Source organism: Cydia fagiglandana, chromosome 1 (genome assembly GCF_963556715.1).
Source record: "Cydia fagiglandana chromosome 1, ilCydFagi1.1, whole genome shotgun sequence".
Lineage (NCBI taxonomy): Eukaryota > Metazoa > Arthropoda > Insecta > Lepidoptera > Tortricidae > Cydia > Cydia fagiglandana.
This window is the reverse complement of record NC_085932.1, coordinates 31656113-31671898: the sequence shown is the minus strand read 5'-3', so window position 1 is coordinate 31671898 and position 15786 is coordinate 31656113. Positions and strand designations below refer to the sequence as shown.

The 15786-nt window shown below is 43.6% G+C and overlaps 1 protein-coding gene across 1 annotated transcript in view; it reads left to right on the top strand.

Annotated features, from left to right (window-relative positions):
• The window catches only part of LOC134668449 (dystrophin-like), a 301938-nt gene that overhangs the window by 23749 nt on the left and 262403 nt on the right, over positions 1-15786 (top strand). Inside the window, exons 3-24 of the mRNA XM_063525939.1 lie at positions 2253-2314; positions 2738-2830; positions 3157-3295; positions 3578-3699; positions 3977-4175; positions 4687-4850; positions 5312-5599; positions 5893-6017; positions 6212-6396; positions 6640-6782; positions 7901-8143; positions 8322-8534; positions 8827-8977; positions 9262-10005; positions 10350-10492; positions 10594-10978; positions 11320-11434; positions 11630-11771; positions 11911-12063; positions 12193-12333; positions 14795-14923; positions 15126-15320. Of these exons, the coding sequence (XP_063382009.1) occupies positions 2253-2314; positions 2738-2830; positions 3157-3295; positions 3578-3699; positions 3977-4175; positions 4687-4850; positions 5312-5599; positions 5893-6017; positions 6212-6396; positions 6640-6782; positions 7901-8143; positions 8322-8534; positions 8827-8977; positions 9262-10005; positions 10350-10492; positions 10594-10978; positions 11320-11434; positions 11630-11771; positions 11911-12063; positions 12193-12333; positions 14795-14923; positions 15126-15320 (4274 nt within the window). The remainder of the gene's footprint in view (positions 1-2252; positions 2315-2737; positions 2831-3156; positions 3296-3577; positions 3700-3976; positions 4176-4686; positions 4851-5311; positions 5600-5892; positions 6018-6211; positions 6397-6639; positions 6783-7900; positions 8144-8321; positions 8535-8826; positions 8978-9261; positions 10006-10349; positions 10493-10593; positions 10979-11319; positions 11435-11629; positions 11772-11910; positions 12064-12192; positions 12334-14794; positions 14924-15125; positions 15321-15786) is intronic.

The window sequence follows — 15786 nt, the reverse complement described above, 5'->3', positions numbered from 1 at the left end:
TATCTTATCATTCCGGCCTTGACTTGGAAACCCTAAGTTCTTGGATTTAATGTTTCACATCTAAGCACTAAATAATAGCCAAGTAATTTTCTGAAATTTAGTTTCGCAAAGCATCAAAGTTAATAAAAACTGACCTTCAAGAACGGTCTGCAAGGCACAGGTTTAACTCATACTGCACATGTGACTTTACCTAAACCTTATCACCAAGACAAAAGGTCTATAAATGATCAGTACAGAGTTGCTGTCACTACTATCTTCTCGATTAACTGTCTAACCTTACCTAAACCTTATTCCAAACATATAAAGTCGACCATCGTTCGGTTAAGTTAAATCCAAGTTGTTGCACGTCGCTGGCGCAGGTGACGCAACTGTTTACATTCGAATTGCTAATTCTCGAGATGAATGCCGAGTGATGCTGTCGATGGAGTGATATAATACGGTACAGGCTTGACCTGTGTGTATCACATATGGTTGTAAATGATTTCGTTAAATATGTAAACAAATCAATAAAAAATATTGTGTCACTCGATCAGCCAAGTTTGAATATTGAACATGAGTTCTTGCGTTATCAATCAATGGTCACAGATTTAATTAATAACCGTAACCTGTTTGGTTTTAAATGTTTACGTTATGTAATATCCTTCTTCAAAATGAACCCTTAAGAATTAAGTCCGTGACTGCATGTTTGATTATAACATTTATAACATTGCTATGCAATCGTGAGAATTCGAGTCGAGGTGTTATTAAGTGCTGTCTACTTACATTAATTCTTAATCATTTGCATTGAACACCACCTTCATCATCATCATCATCATTTCAGCCTATATACGTCCCACTGCTGAGCACAGGCCTCCTCTCATGCGCGAGAGGGCTTGGGCTATAGTCCCCACGCTAGCCCAATGCGGATTGGGGACTTCACATACACCTTTTTGAATTTCTTCGCAGATGTATGCAGGTTTCCTCACGATGTTTTCCTTCACCGAAAAGCTAGTGGTACATATTAAATGATATCTCGTACATAAGTTCCGAAAAACTCATTGGTACGAGCCAGGATTTGAACCCGCGACCTCCGGATTGAAAGTCGGGCGTCATATCCACTCGGCCACCACCGCGAACACCACTTTACTATTCTATAAAATTATAGTTATCTAGTTACTTACACTTACCCCAAGTCACCAACATCCTCGTTTGCTAGATAAGACATATCGTGGGTCTTTTACATTTCTTCGTAAGCGTATGATGCGTAGAGTGGATGCGTATATTGATCTTGCTTTGTCGTCGATCGGTACTCCGCCGCCCTTAGTTATAGGTTTTTTATAGTTATCTGCGTATGGATATCAGCTGACGTAGGGCTGCGGTGGCAATTTTGGGCGCGTCGCGAGCCGAGCCCGAGCGCAGCCGCTGGAGCGCGGATAACGCACTGTCTCCATCTGCAGTGCACATTTGTCGGGAGCATGCAAAGATTATTTTGGCTTTAATTTCAAATTGCGGATTCGGCCCGAAATTCATTCAAATAAAAATAAGAAAAAAAAGTAAATAGGTACGTAATATATCTTTATCTCGGCTGTCGATTTTTTTTTGGTTTAGGCTTATTAAGTAGGTAGCCAATACTATCTTACCCTTCGTATGGCAAACTGCCGCAACAGGAATACGAAAATTAGTCATCTGAAGGGCTGACGAAACAAAACGTAGGTACACTAAGTCACAGATACAGGTATAGGAAATACCTGGTAGATGCACTTTAATTTATGTTGGAATTGGTACTACTCAACATTGGCCTAAGGCTGCCAAGCAGTTAATCGAATTTAACTATCGCACTGATTGAAAATACGTGAGTCTAAATAACCGTCAGTAAATAGATACTGCTCTCGCGCGCCAGCTCTCGTACAACTATATTACCTCAGTACCTCACCGCTCATCCGCACATATTCGCCAGTTGACAAACAGACGGCATTGTTGACAAACCGTTCCATTTGTTTTATAAAATAATAGCTAGAGGCAGTAGTATGCGATGATAACGCTGTTGAAAGGATGGGAGGTGATCGCGAGCGCGCTTGCCTCGGACCAAACTGTTGAAGATGGTACGAAGAAGCAGTGCTTTTGATATAAAGTGGTTTTGATTTCTTGTCTCTTGACAATAAAGAGTTTATGTCTTGGCGATAAGGTTTACGAATGGTTACTTCACAGTTTAGACGATGGAACTATTTAGTAAAGTAAAAATGCTTGGTATTAATGTGTTTGTTTTGTTACAGACGAGCGAGAGGACGTACAGAAGAAAACATTTGCAAAATGGATCAACTCGCAACTGGTCAAGGTGAGTACGAACAGATTATAGTTATTATAGTAAGGTAAAGTCTAGACTTTGTAGTTGCAATTTTTTGTTGCAAATAAGTGTTATCGTTTATCGTCATGGGATCACATAATGACAAGCCCAGGCTTGTCATTATGTTTTACTGTGAGAAGATAGAGTAAAGTTTTCGCGGCAAAGTAGTAGGTACAAGTACGAATATACTGACTTAGGTATATGTACATATATCGCGATGACATTGCCAAGATGGAGTTGCACCGCCTCGGCAGCAACAATGTGTGGCAGCACGTCTATTATCGTTATATTTTCATAGAAATTTGACTTTTGTGGTCGCGCTGTCACACTTTGTGAGTCGGACCATAGTCAGTTTTACAGTTAGAGCAACTATGATGCCTTCCTTCTGGAACTAATAACCTCGTATTTCCACAGAACGGGAAGCCGCTGGTGGGCGACTTGTTCGCCGACTTGCGCGACGGCGAGGTTCTGCTGTCGCTGCTGGAGATCCTCACCGCGCAGCAATATGTGAGTACACCTCACATTAGTCGCATTTAGTTGGTCAAATAAAGTCAAATTAACTGATTTGAGGGACTGTGACTGCCAAAGTGGAAGCGTAAGGTCAAAAAAACAAAACTCAATTAGTTGGATCAAGCGACACATTTGGTTTTTCGAGGCTGCTTATATACCAAATTACACCTGTTGCTAAGTGTTGGAAAACGAAATACTCGGGGGAAGATGCGACGAAAAATGCAGGTGCCTCTTACAATATAAAGCTACGCGAAAATATGAAGAGTTACCTAGCTGATAGGGACCAGGCCAGCTTATTGACTGACTGTGTTGGTGTGTTACAGAAACGCGAGCGCGGCCGCATGCGCGTGCACCACGTGAACAACGTGAGCACGGCGCTGCGCGCGCTCAACGACGCCGGCGTCAGGTTGGTCAACATCGCCGCCGCGGACGTCGTCGACGGCAACCCCAAGCTCATACTCGGTAACCATCGATCTTCTTTATTTACGTAACTAATTAACTATAGTGTCCTTGGTGGGCGATCCTAATCCTAACAAAAACTATCTTTTTAACGGGAAAACGAGCCAGTCAGCAAGCGAGGGTGGATACCCCCCTCCCCCCTGATATGTAGTATGGTGTGTCTATTCGTCCTGAACCCCTTACAAACACTGGTTTATACTATATCGTAGATAGGACCTCTAATATATCATAAGTTCTCAAGAACTCGGTTTAACGGTGTTTTCTAATTTTCGAGTCATTTTGCAGGTTTGGTGTGGAGCATCATCCTCCACTGGCAAGTGCAGTACCACCTCAAGGAGTTAATGTCGGAGCTGCACCATACGAGCCTGGAGCGAACGCTGCTGGCGTGGTGCCGCGCCCACACTCAGGTCACGTATTCTAACAATATTTTTAACCGTAATTCATCGGGATTTTTTTGTTTAAAAGAGTACACTCAACAGGCCAGATTTGATGTTAACCCTAGAGAAATCTAGAAAACTTTTCCACTTTTATAGGCACACATAACATGCATTTTCTCTTGGTAAATACCACGTTAAGTGGAAGTAGTGGAACCGCTGATAAAGGCCATAAAATAATGACATGTTTGACTGTTTGTGAAGTCGGTTCTTTAACATTATGTTAAAATGATCTTGTTTCCCACTGCAGGGTTACGAGGACGTAGACGTGACAAACTTCACGTCGTCCTGGGCCGATGGCCTCGCTCTGAACGCTCTGCTGCACCGCTGGCGACCACAACTCTTCGACTTCCACGAGGTGGCGCAGCGCGCGCCCAGCGAGCGCCTCGACCACGCCTTCACTCTGGCGCACAACTACCTCGGGATAGACCGGTTGCTGGACCCTGAAGGTAAGTCAAAACTAAAAAAATATTCTGCAAACAGGATTTAAGGCCTCTTTTACAAATAGCTATCGCAAGCATTTTCATATTTATAATCTTAAACGGACATCGTATCACTGGGCACCAAACATTTGCTTTGGCAAAACAATTATTTGTACCTACGCATTTCCTTAATCTGACGGTTACAATGTGAACATCGGGTATCGAACTTGCGATCGTCAGATTAAGGAAATATGTACAAATTGTTGTTAGATTAAGTTATAGAAAAATTATAGCATTAACTTGAACCAAAACGACCGAATCAACAATTTACTTACCGACTTTTTACCCTTCACCATCCCCAAAAAAAAAATGGTAGACGCTTTTCTGCTCGCTAACAAGAAAAACTTTATATAACCTTGTTTCTTCCTATCATTACATCTTTCGATTCCAATAAGTCTCTACAAAGTTCGAGTCAGTATAGATTTAACAACGCCGCCTCGCGGACTATATGCAAAGTTTTCTCAACTTGTGATTGCAGACGTAAACACACCAAACCCGGACAAGAAGTCGATCATGATGTACTTGATGTGCCTGTTCCAATCGCTGCCGCACTCGACGCCCGAGCTGGCGACGATGGAACCCGACGCGGAGAATGTCGGCCCCGACTCGGAACCCGCCTCGCCCCTAGGGAACACCGCAGAGGTAATTAAGGAAATCGGGAAATTCGTTTCAGTCTAAAGGGAAATCAATCATGAATTTCGTTAAAGAGATTACTGTGAATAGATTCAGGCGTTATTTGCGGAAATCCATATTAATAAAATTAAAGTATTACTTTGCTAATATTAACATAATAAACATTCCTTTCAACTTTGACGCTTACATATATGACAGGAGTGACAGGGCGCGTGAATGCATTTATACCGAGCGCATCGCGCATCGGGTCATTCAAATCGGGCGCAGGTTCGAGTCGTCGACTCGACGACGAGGTCACATAATATCGGGTCCCCGTCAGTTTTATATCCCGGGACGGACATCATCCGCAACGGAATAGCCTAAATGGTAATCGAGCAATCGATACTTCCCACTAAATAGTAGTCACCACACCAATAATCTCCCCGGGGTCTCCCCACTAGAATATATCGAACGATCGTCCCCCTTTCCAGAGCGGGTCGCGGCCGCTGTCGACGGCGACGACGGGGTCGGGCGAGCTGGGCGGGTACTCGGCGGCGCTGGAGGAGGCGCTGGCGTGGCTGCTGGACGCGGAGGAGCGGCTGGCGGCGCGCGCGGCGCCGGCGGCCGGCGCGGCGCTGGCGGAGCTGAAGGAGCACTTCCACGTGCACGAGGCCTTCCTGCTGGAGCTGGCGGCGCAGCAGGCGCGCGTGGGCGGCGCGCTGGCGCTGGGCGCGCGGCTGGCCGCCGACGGCGCGCTGTCCGGCGCCGAGGCGAGAGAGGTACACGCGCTTCTCTAATTGCCAGTTGCACCAACCACATTTGACAGACGGATCATCGTCATCAGTCTGTCAAATGTGGTTGGTGCAACTGGCACTAAATAATATAAATATGCGACATGCCTAACGGACCCGGCCCGGGGCAGGGGAGGACCTCGTCGAAGTCATTCTAGATTTCCAGTCGAGGCCCATTTTGGTAACGCGAAACTTCCGATAGACTATAAAATGATGGCGGACGGCTTTGATAAGTCGTTTCCTTTTTAAAAGTGATCGTGAATGTCCCCCGTGTTTTCTAGGTGCGGCTGCAGCTCCGCTTGTTAGCGGAACGCTGGGAGCAGCTGCGCGCGCGCGGCATGGCGCGGCAGGCGCAAGTCCACGAGGCGCTCATGAAGGCTCAACAAGAAACTAGACATGAATTCCGGTAAGTCAATCCGAGAAATTCTACTAACGACATGTCTAAGTACTAGTACTTAAATAAAATCGGTAAACACCATATTCGAGCGGAATTTCAATACTGTACAGGTTTCTACGCATTTTAACCTATTTATTTCCCTCGTATCCATTTCTACTTAGCATTAGAACCATCTAATTAATTTGCTACCCGCATGTTCACAGACAATGGCTGACAGCGACGGAAGACCGCATATCCAAGCTGGGTCCTTTACCCGGCGACACCCCAGAAGAGGCCTCAGCCAGTTTGGCCGCTATAACTGCTCTACATGAAGCTCTACGCGAACAACAGCCTAGAGTAGATGCTTTGGCCGACTGCGTCTTGGTTTTGGATGATAATGAAGACACAGGTATAATATTAACATCGTCCAGTCCACACCGTTAACTGATGATTCGTATGGGCCACACTCTCAACTCACCATACTTGAGTGTTGCTGTTAAGCATCGCTCTACATATGACTCTTCGCGAACAACAACTCAGAATAGTCGTCCTGGCTAGCTGTGAGTTGCTACCTTCTGAAACCAATCCCGTAAGCATCCTTTATCGGGACCGATTGACAATGATTGTGACATTATTGTGTGTTTATTTGCAGCGGGTGTGGTAGAAATGGAAGACGAGCTGCGAGCGCTGGGCGAGCGCTGGTCGCACACGTGCCAGTGGACGCTGGCGCAGCTCGCGCGGCTGCAGGCGCTGCAGGACTTGCAGCCCACCGGCGCCGAGGAACAGCTCAAACAGGTACATTAACGAGAGATCTGCGATCCTTTAAAATTACGTTGCTGATATTAAAATTGAAGGCGCATCTGATGTAGAATTATTTTAAATTTAGGCCAAGCAATAAGAAGGTATAGAGGGAAATGCTAGGAACACAATTTTTGACTCCGTAACTTTGTTTGGACTAGTTAGGAGGTGAACATATCAAAAGTCCCCGGCCGTAGCCCCGGTGCTGGGGGGTAGAGGGGGGTAAGAAGGTCGAATTTTTCGGTTTTTCATTGATATCTTGAAAACTTTGCGTCTTAGCGACATGACTACTAAGACAAACCGAAAGCTGATAAAATTAGTTACAATATTTATCTAGTCAAGTTTTACGATATCTTGAATAGTTTTTGAGATACCCACTCTTGAAAGTTTATTTAGGGCTTTCAATTTTATCTTGATATCTACATTAGTGAAGCTACTAGGCCGTGTTTGGTATCATTTTCATATAAATCGGGGCTGCTGAATTCATTTCTGGTATCACATTGCCACCATTCCTAAGAAAAAACATATAAACTTTAAACAAATACCTTTTTTTTTCAATTCCTCTTCACGCCGACCGAACCGATTTAAACCGATTTAATTGAAATTTGGTATACAGATATATCGAGTCCCAAGACAGGACATAAGATACTTTTTATCTCAATAATCATCCTTTAAACATGGCCTAACAGCTTCACTGATGTAGATATTAAGATAAATATAAAATCCCTAAATAAACTTTCAAGAGCGGGTATCTCAAAAACTATTCAAGATATCGAAAAACTTGACTGGATAAAATTTGTAACTAATTTTATCAGCTTTCGGTTTGTCTTAGTAGTCATGTCGCTAAGACGCAAAGTTTCCAAGATATCAATGAAAAACCGAAAAATTCGACCTTCTTACCCCCCTCTACCCCCCCACCGGGGCTACAGCCGGGGACTTTTGATATGTTCACCTCCTAACTAGTCCAAACAAAGCTACGGAGTCAAAAATTGTGTTCCTAGCATTTCCCTCTACAACGTTTTTTGAGCATTCATTTCCTGACCTAATTACAGGATTTCAAAAATATTGTAACGATAAAAAAGTAATTTGGTAAATTTAATCCATGTCTATTGCAGATGGAAGCGAACCCAGTATCGACCGTCCAAGAGGTCCTCGAGCGCATCAGCACGCTCCAGCAGATCAAGCATTCCGTCTCTCTCCAACAAGCGCGAGCGATACAGCACACGGAGAGAGCTTCCGCTTTGATAGCCAACGGCGAAGCGGCGGGAGTTGACTTCTCTGACGTGTTCGCGAGGGCTGAAGAGTTGCAGGATAGGGCGGAGGCTCTGCTTATGATTCTAGACGTTCAAGCTCAACGGGTTAGTCACTTTTTTTTTAATTATTTACCCCAGCTACAACTACTGTTGTCCATCTCCCGATAAAAAAGTCGTTAGTAAACATTCTTCTAATAGTGTAAATAATACAGTGATACATTTTCAGGTTTTGTGTAAAACATTTCAGATGACTAATTGTTATATCTGTTGTTTCTGTCCTCAGATTCGCGAGCAAGGCTTCGAAGTGGAGCTAGTGACCACCCAACAGTCCCCAATGGACGCAGAGAACACGGTGACCACAACAACAGTCACCGTGACGTCCTCAAGCGATGCTCGCCGGAGCAAGAAGCCGCGACTCTCAGGCGGCGCAGACTTCCAGGCCGGGTACAAGCCCTATGAGAACTGGGCCAAGACTGCCACTGAGACACTAGAGAAGGTTCGTATTGTGTATTATCTAGTGTCTGTAGTACAGAGAGGACACAGTGACTACCAGCAATGACATCCTCAAGTGACGCCCGCAGAAGTAAGAAGCCGCGTTTATCAGGCGGCGCTGATTTCCATGCGGGGTACAAATCCTATGAAAACTGTCTTTTATGCTTTGTTTTTGGTATTTTTGACTAACGAGATAAAAAATTGCTTATGGGCACTTGTAGTTAAAATAACGTGTTTTGGTGCTCAATATATATGATTGTGACTGATAAATTATTTAGAACACTGAAAATTTTTAGTGTGCGCGTGACTTAGAAGATTCGTCAGTGCCGCGCGCAACTGTGTCGGCGACTTTAGAGCGTCTCGACAAGGAGCTATCCGTGCAGCGACAGGACTTCGCGAACGTCGAGGAGATACAGCGACGGCTGGCCACTGATCCTGCGCTCAAAGGTACCTAATATTGACGGTCATTATGCTCACACACTAGCAGGAGGTTTATTTTGTTCGCCGGTATGAAATAACTCATACAAAAATTTACAATGTCATTTTTCAAAGCAATGGGAGAGGTCGATTTTGGTGATCCCTTATAAAATTAAACGAGTTATTATTCAAACCGAGCTATCTTTCCGAGTTAGAGTTACCGGTCTTAGCAGAAAGCGGTCTACTTTTGAAACTTTACCACCACTGCCGCTTTGAAGGTTTTTCTCAAATAATTACAAACGATATTGTTACAGAGGAGGCCGAACAGCACGCAAAAATCATCGAAGAGCTAAAACAACGCTGGGACGACATCCAGCGCGGCGCCACCTCGCTCCGCAACACCATGAACCTGCTCGAGGACAAGGACAGCTTCCACCGCGCGGCCGCTTCACTACGCGAGGCCCTGCAGGACGCGCAGGCCTGGCGGGACCGCATGCTCCGCGACAAGCCCTCCAACAACCAGCTCATCCACCTGCGGAACAAGCTGCGCGCGCTGCGGCAGCTGGAGATCAAGCGGAAGGAACTTGACGCGCAATCGATCATTCTTTTGACCAAGCCGATCGCGCCCGCTTATAAAGAAGAAATAGAGAGTACTGCCAAAGAACTAGGAACTGAATACGAGGAGCTTTTGAACTATTTGAGCGCTAAAGAAGTAGAAATTAAATTAGCGATCAATAAGAAACCTCAGGAGACCGTTAAGGATGAGTTCGAGAATCTCCAGCGGAAAATACAAGATATAGAATCCCGAGTTATCGTCGAGCACGTCATGTTTTCTACCGCTGAATCCATGGAAAATAAAGTGAAAGAGCTAAAGAGTCTTCGTAGTGAGTTGGAAGAGTTACAAGCGGGTTATGATGAGGTGGTGAAGGCGAGAAGGCAGCAGTATGAAGCCGGGAGCGTGCAGGAGTTGAACGTGAGGAGCAGCTTGGAGAACCTGGTGACGAAGTTCGGAGACACGCAGGTGCTGCTGGAGCAGAAGATCGACAAGCTGGAGAACGGTAATACACCCTTTGGTTTAGTATACTACTCTATGTAATCGATTATGAATAATAAACTAATTTACTAACAATTTTAAAATGAACAATAAAAGGTTAAAAGTTACATTTCAAATATGCAATGATGAAGACGCCTTTTGAATAACAAGCAGCGACACGATTGTAACTTGAAAAAGGAAAGTAAAGGTTAGGTTACACTATAAAGGTTGCAATTTTGAGGTCGGAATTCTTTTACAGTGATTTTTTTATGACTTTTGTAGTCTTGCTGACCTAGGCACTCTTCGCTAGATATTGAAGTAGAATAAGTTCTAATATATAGATATTAACACACTTTGTATCCTTTACAGGAGTGAAGCTGGTAGAGCAGCTGGAAGCCGACACGACAGAGCTGAAGCAGTGGCTAGACAAGCTGGACAAGTTCCTCGCCGACAACGAGTTCATACCCATCGGGGACGTCCAGCTGCTGGAGAGTTTGCTGGATACCAGCAATGTAAGTTATAACCCCATACTTTGCTTGGTTGATTGTTTATTTTCACACAATGCTAAAGCTATTAAATTACTTATTTTTATAAATGACATGTTTATTTACAGAAATACGACGAAGAAAAAGAGAAATACGAAACGATGTTAACCTCGATCGACAACACCCGCGCCACGATCCTCGAAGATTGCGACGAATCCCTCGGCAGAACCCTCCGCTCCGACGGCTCCCCCGCCAAACGGTTCCTAGACACCACCAAACGTGCTCGCACCTTGAACGAAGGCTTAAGGCGGGCCTTGGAACGCACTGAGAGTGTATTCAGACAGATAGCCGATACTGAGAGCTGGTTGAAGGAGTTGGAAGCGCAGATCCCAAAGGAGGAGGATTGTAGGATATCGGACTCGGCCGAGCTGTATAAGGTGAAGATGGTGTTCCAGACGCTTAAGGACAAGTGTGATGATAAGACGCAGGAGTTCAGGAACCTGAATGAAGCTGGTGAGTAGAGTAAATCGTAATAATATGTAATTTTGATTTACAACGCAGTAATCATTTAATAATGCAAATTCTTTCATACGTATGTAATAATTAATAAAAAAACAATAATGAATTGAAGTTTATATCATAATACACTAAAGAAAAACCAAGTGTCTTTAGTTTTCGCGGTTGCTACGCGGCGGCTATTTTAGGCTACTTGTCCCATTTTTTCGCGTATTTGTAATTTTTAAATCCTAGGCGTCTTTGATTGAAGTCTTCTAAAATTAACTGTGCTTTGTATGTGGTACTGAACGTTTATCGATTTATGTTTCTCAATGTAATATCAGTGTATTTAACGACAGGGAACGACATGATGCTAGCGGCAGAGGAGCGCCGACCGGCGGCGCTGGCGCGGCGCCTGACGGCGCTGTCGGCGCGCTGGACGGACGTCACGCGCGGCGTCTACGAACGATACAAGTGAGGCGTTTATTTGAGGTCTCTAAAATTTGATGTATTTCAGGGGAGCTCAATGTCCTTTTTGCGTACCAAAAAATTTTTTACCGCATTAATATTTATTTAACATATAAGTGGGTGGAGTAAGTGGGTTCATCAATTGAATTGCTTAAGCAATGCTGTCTGTATCGGCGTGATAATAGAATGTTGTATGTGCAGGGTGCTGGCGGAGGCGTGGCACGAGACGGGCGAGCTGCGCGCGTGGCTGGCGCAGGAGGCGGCGTGGCTGGACGGGCTGGAGCGGCGCCTGCGCTCCAGGCACCAGCCGGCCGACGCCGAGGAACTCTCCGCACAGCTTTACGTGAGTACATACAATAGAGAACATCATATTTCTTGAAGTCGAACAACAATTTTAAATAAATAATCGTAAAATAAAAATATCTTTTTTACGTTTTATCTTTCATCGTCGTAGTAAATTTAATCATGCGTATCTTTCGCAGGACCTAGAAAGTTACATGCGCAACCACTCGTCGCTTCGTCTATCGCGGATTCAAGACGTCGGGCGACAACTGGCCGACGCACATATCATGGCCGGTTGGATCCGCGCCGAGATACACGCGCTGCAGGACCGCTGGAACACCCTGCAAGCCGAGGTTCGCGTCCACTACACTGACTCGCACAGATTTCTAAACTAAAACAGGGCCAAGCTAGTATATCAGATACCATTCAATTGTTTACACTATTAGATACCTTGTAATTTTATTTGATATTTGTATATCCAGGCGGCGTCCCGCACGGCCACGCTGGAGGGCGCGGCGCGCGAGGCGGCGCAGTCGGAGGTGGCGGTGGACCGCCTGCAGCAGTGGCTGCGCCGCGCGCAGGCCGGGCTCGCCGGGGCCGGCGGCGGCGGCGGGGACCACCAGGTAACGTGAGAAGGCACCATTCGTTTAAAAGTTTATATAAAAAAGTGGCACATAATCCACTTCGAATGCACCGAATTTATAATTCGAAAAAGGTTTGATTTGGCAGTTAACAATCAAAAATCAACATTCATATACAGGGTGTAATCGTTAAGTGTAGCCAGGCGATAATTCCGTAAATATAACAGATATCAGAAATCTTCAAATTGATATCAAAAGTGCGTTACCCAATGAGTAAAATTACATTAATAACTTTTTTTAAATAAAAGTTGAAATATCCCAAACATTAACTTCAAACCCTCCCATACATTTAGTACGACGACTCACCCCTCAAAGAACGTCGGTGTCGTAAGAGATAAAACTTTAATAAAATAATAGAACTACCGTTTATGAAATAATAAAACTAACATTTATTTTTTAATTACACCGCAAATTTTAAGAAAAGTTCATTTAGAAACATTTAAGAGGGCCCAGGGAGGGAGTCAATGTATCGCACAAGAAGGGCGTCACTTCGAGCAACTACTGTAAACAAAAAATGTACTTTCTTAAAAAATGGAGCCCTTGAAAAATGGCCAAAATGGCTTCATTGACTATGCCGCAATGAGAGGCGGAGTATTCAAAACTGATATCAATTAGGCAAAAAAGCAAAACGGCCCGACACAGATAATTTGATAATCATTTAGATTTACAAATTTGGTTACGATTGATTAAGTTTTGGAGGAGGAATTAAACAGTCGAGAACGAAACCTCGATTTTTGAGATTTTTACTCAAGATTTTTCGCCTTGTCCTTATCGCACTAGTTTTAGGAGCCGCTTCCGTTAGCGAGACGGGTATATTTACCAAAAATATTTAGAACTAAGCTCCTGTTTCGTCTTAAATGTAAATAATCCTAGGTAATTCATTTCGTTGTTGACTATTGTATTAAGATAGAGGTACAAACAGCAACACTCTTAAATGTCCATCGGTGGACCTTATGCCTTTTGTAATAAGGTTTAAGAACTGTCAGTAGACAGTGTGTTGGTGGTTCGTGGGCGATGGTATGCGGATTGTAGAGATAGACCGAATCAAACCTAGGAGTTATTTTATAAACGTTCTCTGAAAGAAAACCAAAGGCATTCTTTCATTAATCTATTTCGTTTCTGAGTTTTTGTTTTGCACCGAATATTTATGAAATAAAAGCACGTTGTTATTTGATTGATACATTTATATAAGAATCGTAACAAACCAACATAGGTACTCGTAAACCAGACCACTGCGATGGTATTGGCTTTAAATATCTTTCTTTCAACTGATAATATAGCCACTAAAACTCGCTGAGACTGCAGGTCAACTCTTGATTTCAATTTCTTCATAATATATCATTGAATAAACGTTCAAAGCACGTGATAGCTATTTAGAAAGCAACAAAACTGGGTGAAACTAAGAATTTTATTGCTGAATAATTTCAGCAATAAAATAAGTGAACAACATTTCTTCGTCTTCATAAATAAAATTTTAATAATTTATATTGTTTACGTTAAAATGTGAAAAATTTTGTTGATAAATTGTCTATCTAGTATATTGACATTATGTCATATAAGTTTTTAAAATGACGTAATATGAATGCCAGCACAATGAAAATTTATTCCAATAAGAAAAATCAAATCTTCAAACTTTTCATTTCAAGTGAATTAGGAAGAAACTAATTACACTGATTTGGTTGTGTTCGTATATTTTTTAAATAATTTGTTATATTTTTTAAGTATAATGACTTGTTAATAAAAATAAATCAAAATTTTAATGACTCTAGATCTCCGTGTGACATTAGTCAGTTACCCTATGTATTTTGAACACAGTTTTTCGCTGGTATCATCATTCGTATACGGACATGAATTTCTGTCAATATACAATATATGCCAAAACGAAATGTCAAAATGGGACGTCCAAGTACACGACCGTTCCGCACGAGCCCCAGTGGGCATCTGAATCAAAGGAGAATTTTGACAGATATGGCGGATGTATGGAAATTTTACGAAAGTTTACATTTACGATTGAATTTCTCTGTTGCCTTTAAGAGGAAAAATAGGAAAAGCCTGATTCGTTGTAGTCCAGTTATCTGGCTTTCAAAATCACTGGATTGTATAGCTTGAGCATATGAGCATCGATTTTTTTATACAAATTTTACTAAATGCTGAAACTCCTTCATCTTATTTTAGGAACAACTTTGCATAAGTGTATTTATTATATTGTAAAAGATTTCAGATTTTCAAGGGTGATTTGTTGTAAACACACTCTTTGGGATAATAATGACTTTTTTTTTAAAGAGATGTGAACGCTAGCGACTAAACGGTGACTGCCTTTTTCGCTGATTTTGCTCGACGCAGTCTTAACGATTACACCATGTATTTCTTACTATTTAAATCCTGAATTCGCAACAAGATTAGATCTGAAAGTAATATCTAAGTGCGTGTTGATTTTTCGTAGGACCTCGTGGAGCAAATAGAGACGCAGCGCGAGTCCCTAAAGGAGATCGAGACTCAAGTGGAAGCTTACCGCTCCGCCGGGAGACCGGAAGCCGCCGAGCGTCTGCAGCACCAACTGGACTTACTGCGTGTAAGTATACACCTCACAGGGAGCCTATGGCTGTGGAGCGTCGCGGTTCTTGGTGTATTTTGTCTGTAAACGGTCTCGTCGTTTACTCTTAGCGTCCACTTTTTGAATTTTATATCAGCACATTTGATTTTCTCCCAGCCTCCTTTTTTAGCACGGCTTCTCGTTTTATGTTCAACGATTTGACTTGATTTAATTTGAACAGCGTCAGTTGGAAGAGTGCGTCGAACGCCTCTCGACCCTGGGCACTCCGGAGCCGAGCGGCTCGGACAGCAGCCTGGAGGCGCGGCTGTCGCGCGCCACGCGCACGCTGCGCGGCGTGCAGGCGGGCGCCGAGCGCGAGCTGGCGCTCAGCTCCGCGCAGCCCGACGCCGTCCGCGCCGTGCTGCGCCGCTGTCTGGTGAGTGCTCCTGCCCCTGCACGGGTACACCTATCATACGGAGAATTCATTCCTCGCTTTCATATAGACTGGTGCCTGTGCCGAATCCTAGAATTAGATCGCTGAGTGAAATACCGGACGACGATAAGAAGATATGACTCAAAAAAACTAATTCCAGCTAAAATAAATCAGTCAAACGGCCCAATGTCACCATTATAACCGTGCATACTGTATGCTCCAGCATTACACCTTTTTCATATTTATTTTAAAATCTTAATCGAGCCGACGCAGTCACATGGAAATAGTGGCACATGAAAACCATTCACCCGCGAAGTATGTATGTCCTAATCATTCACACTCGATACATGTAACGCTAGAATGTTTCGTCCTTGCGACTTTCACCTCCGAGATATTTATTGTATCCAGTTAATAGAGAGACACAGAAGGGAGCTACGAGCCCAAGAAAAAAAGATTTCCGGTAATGGTG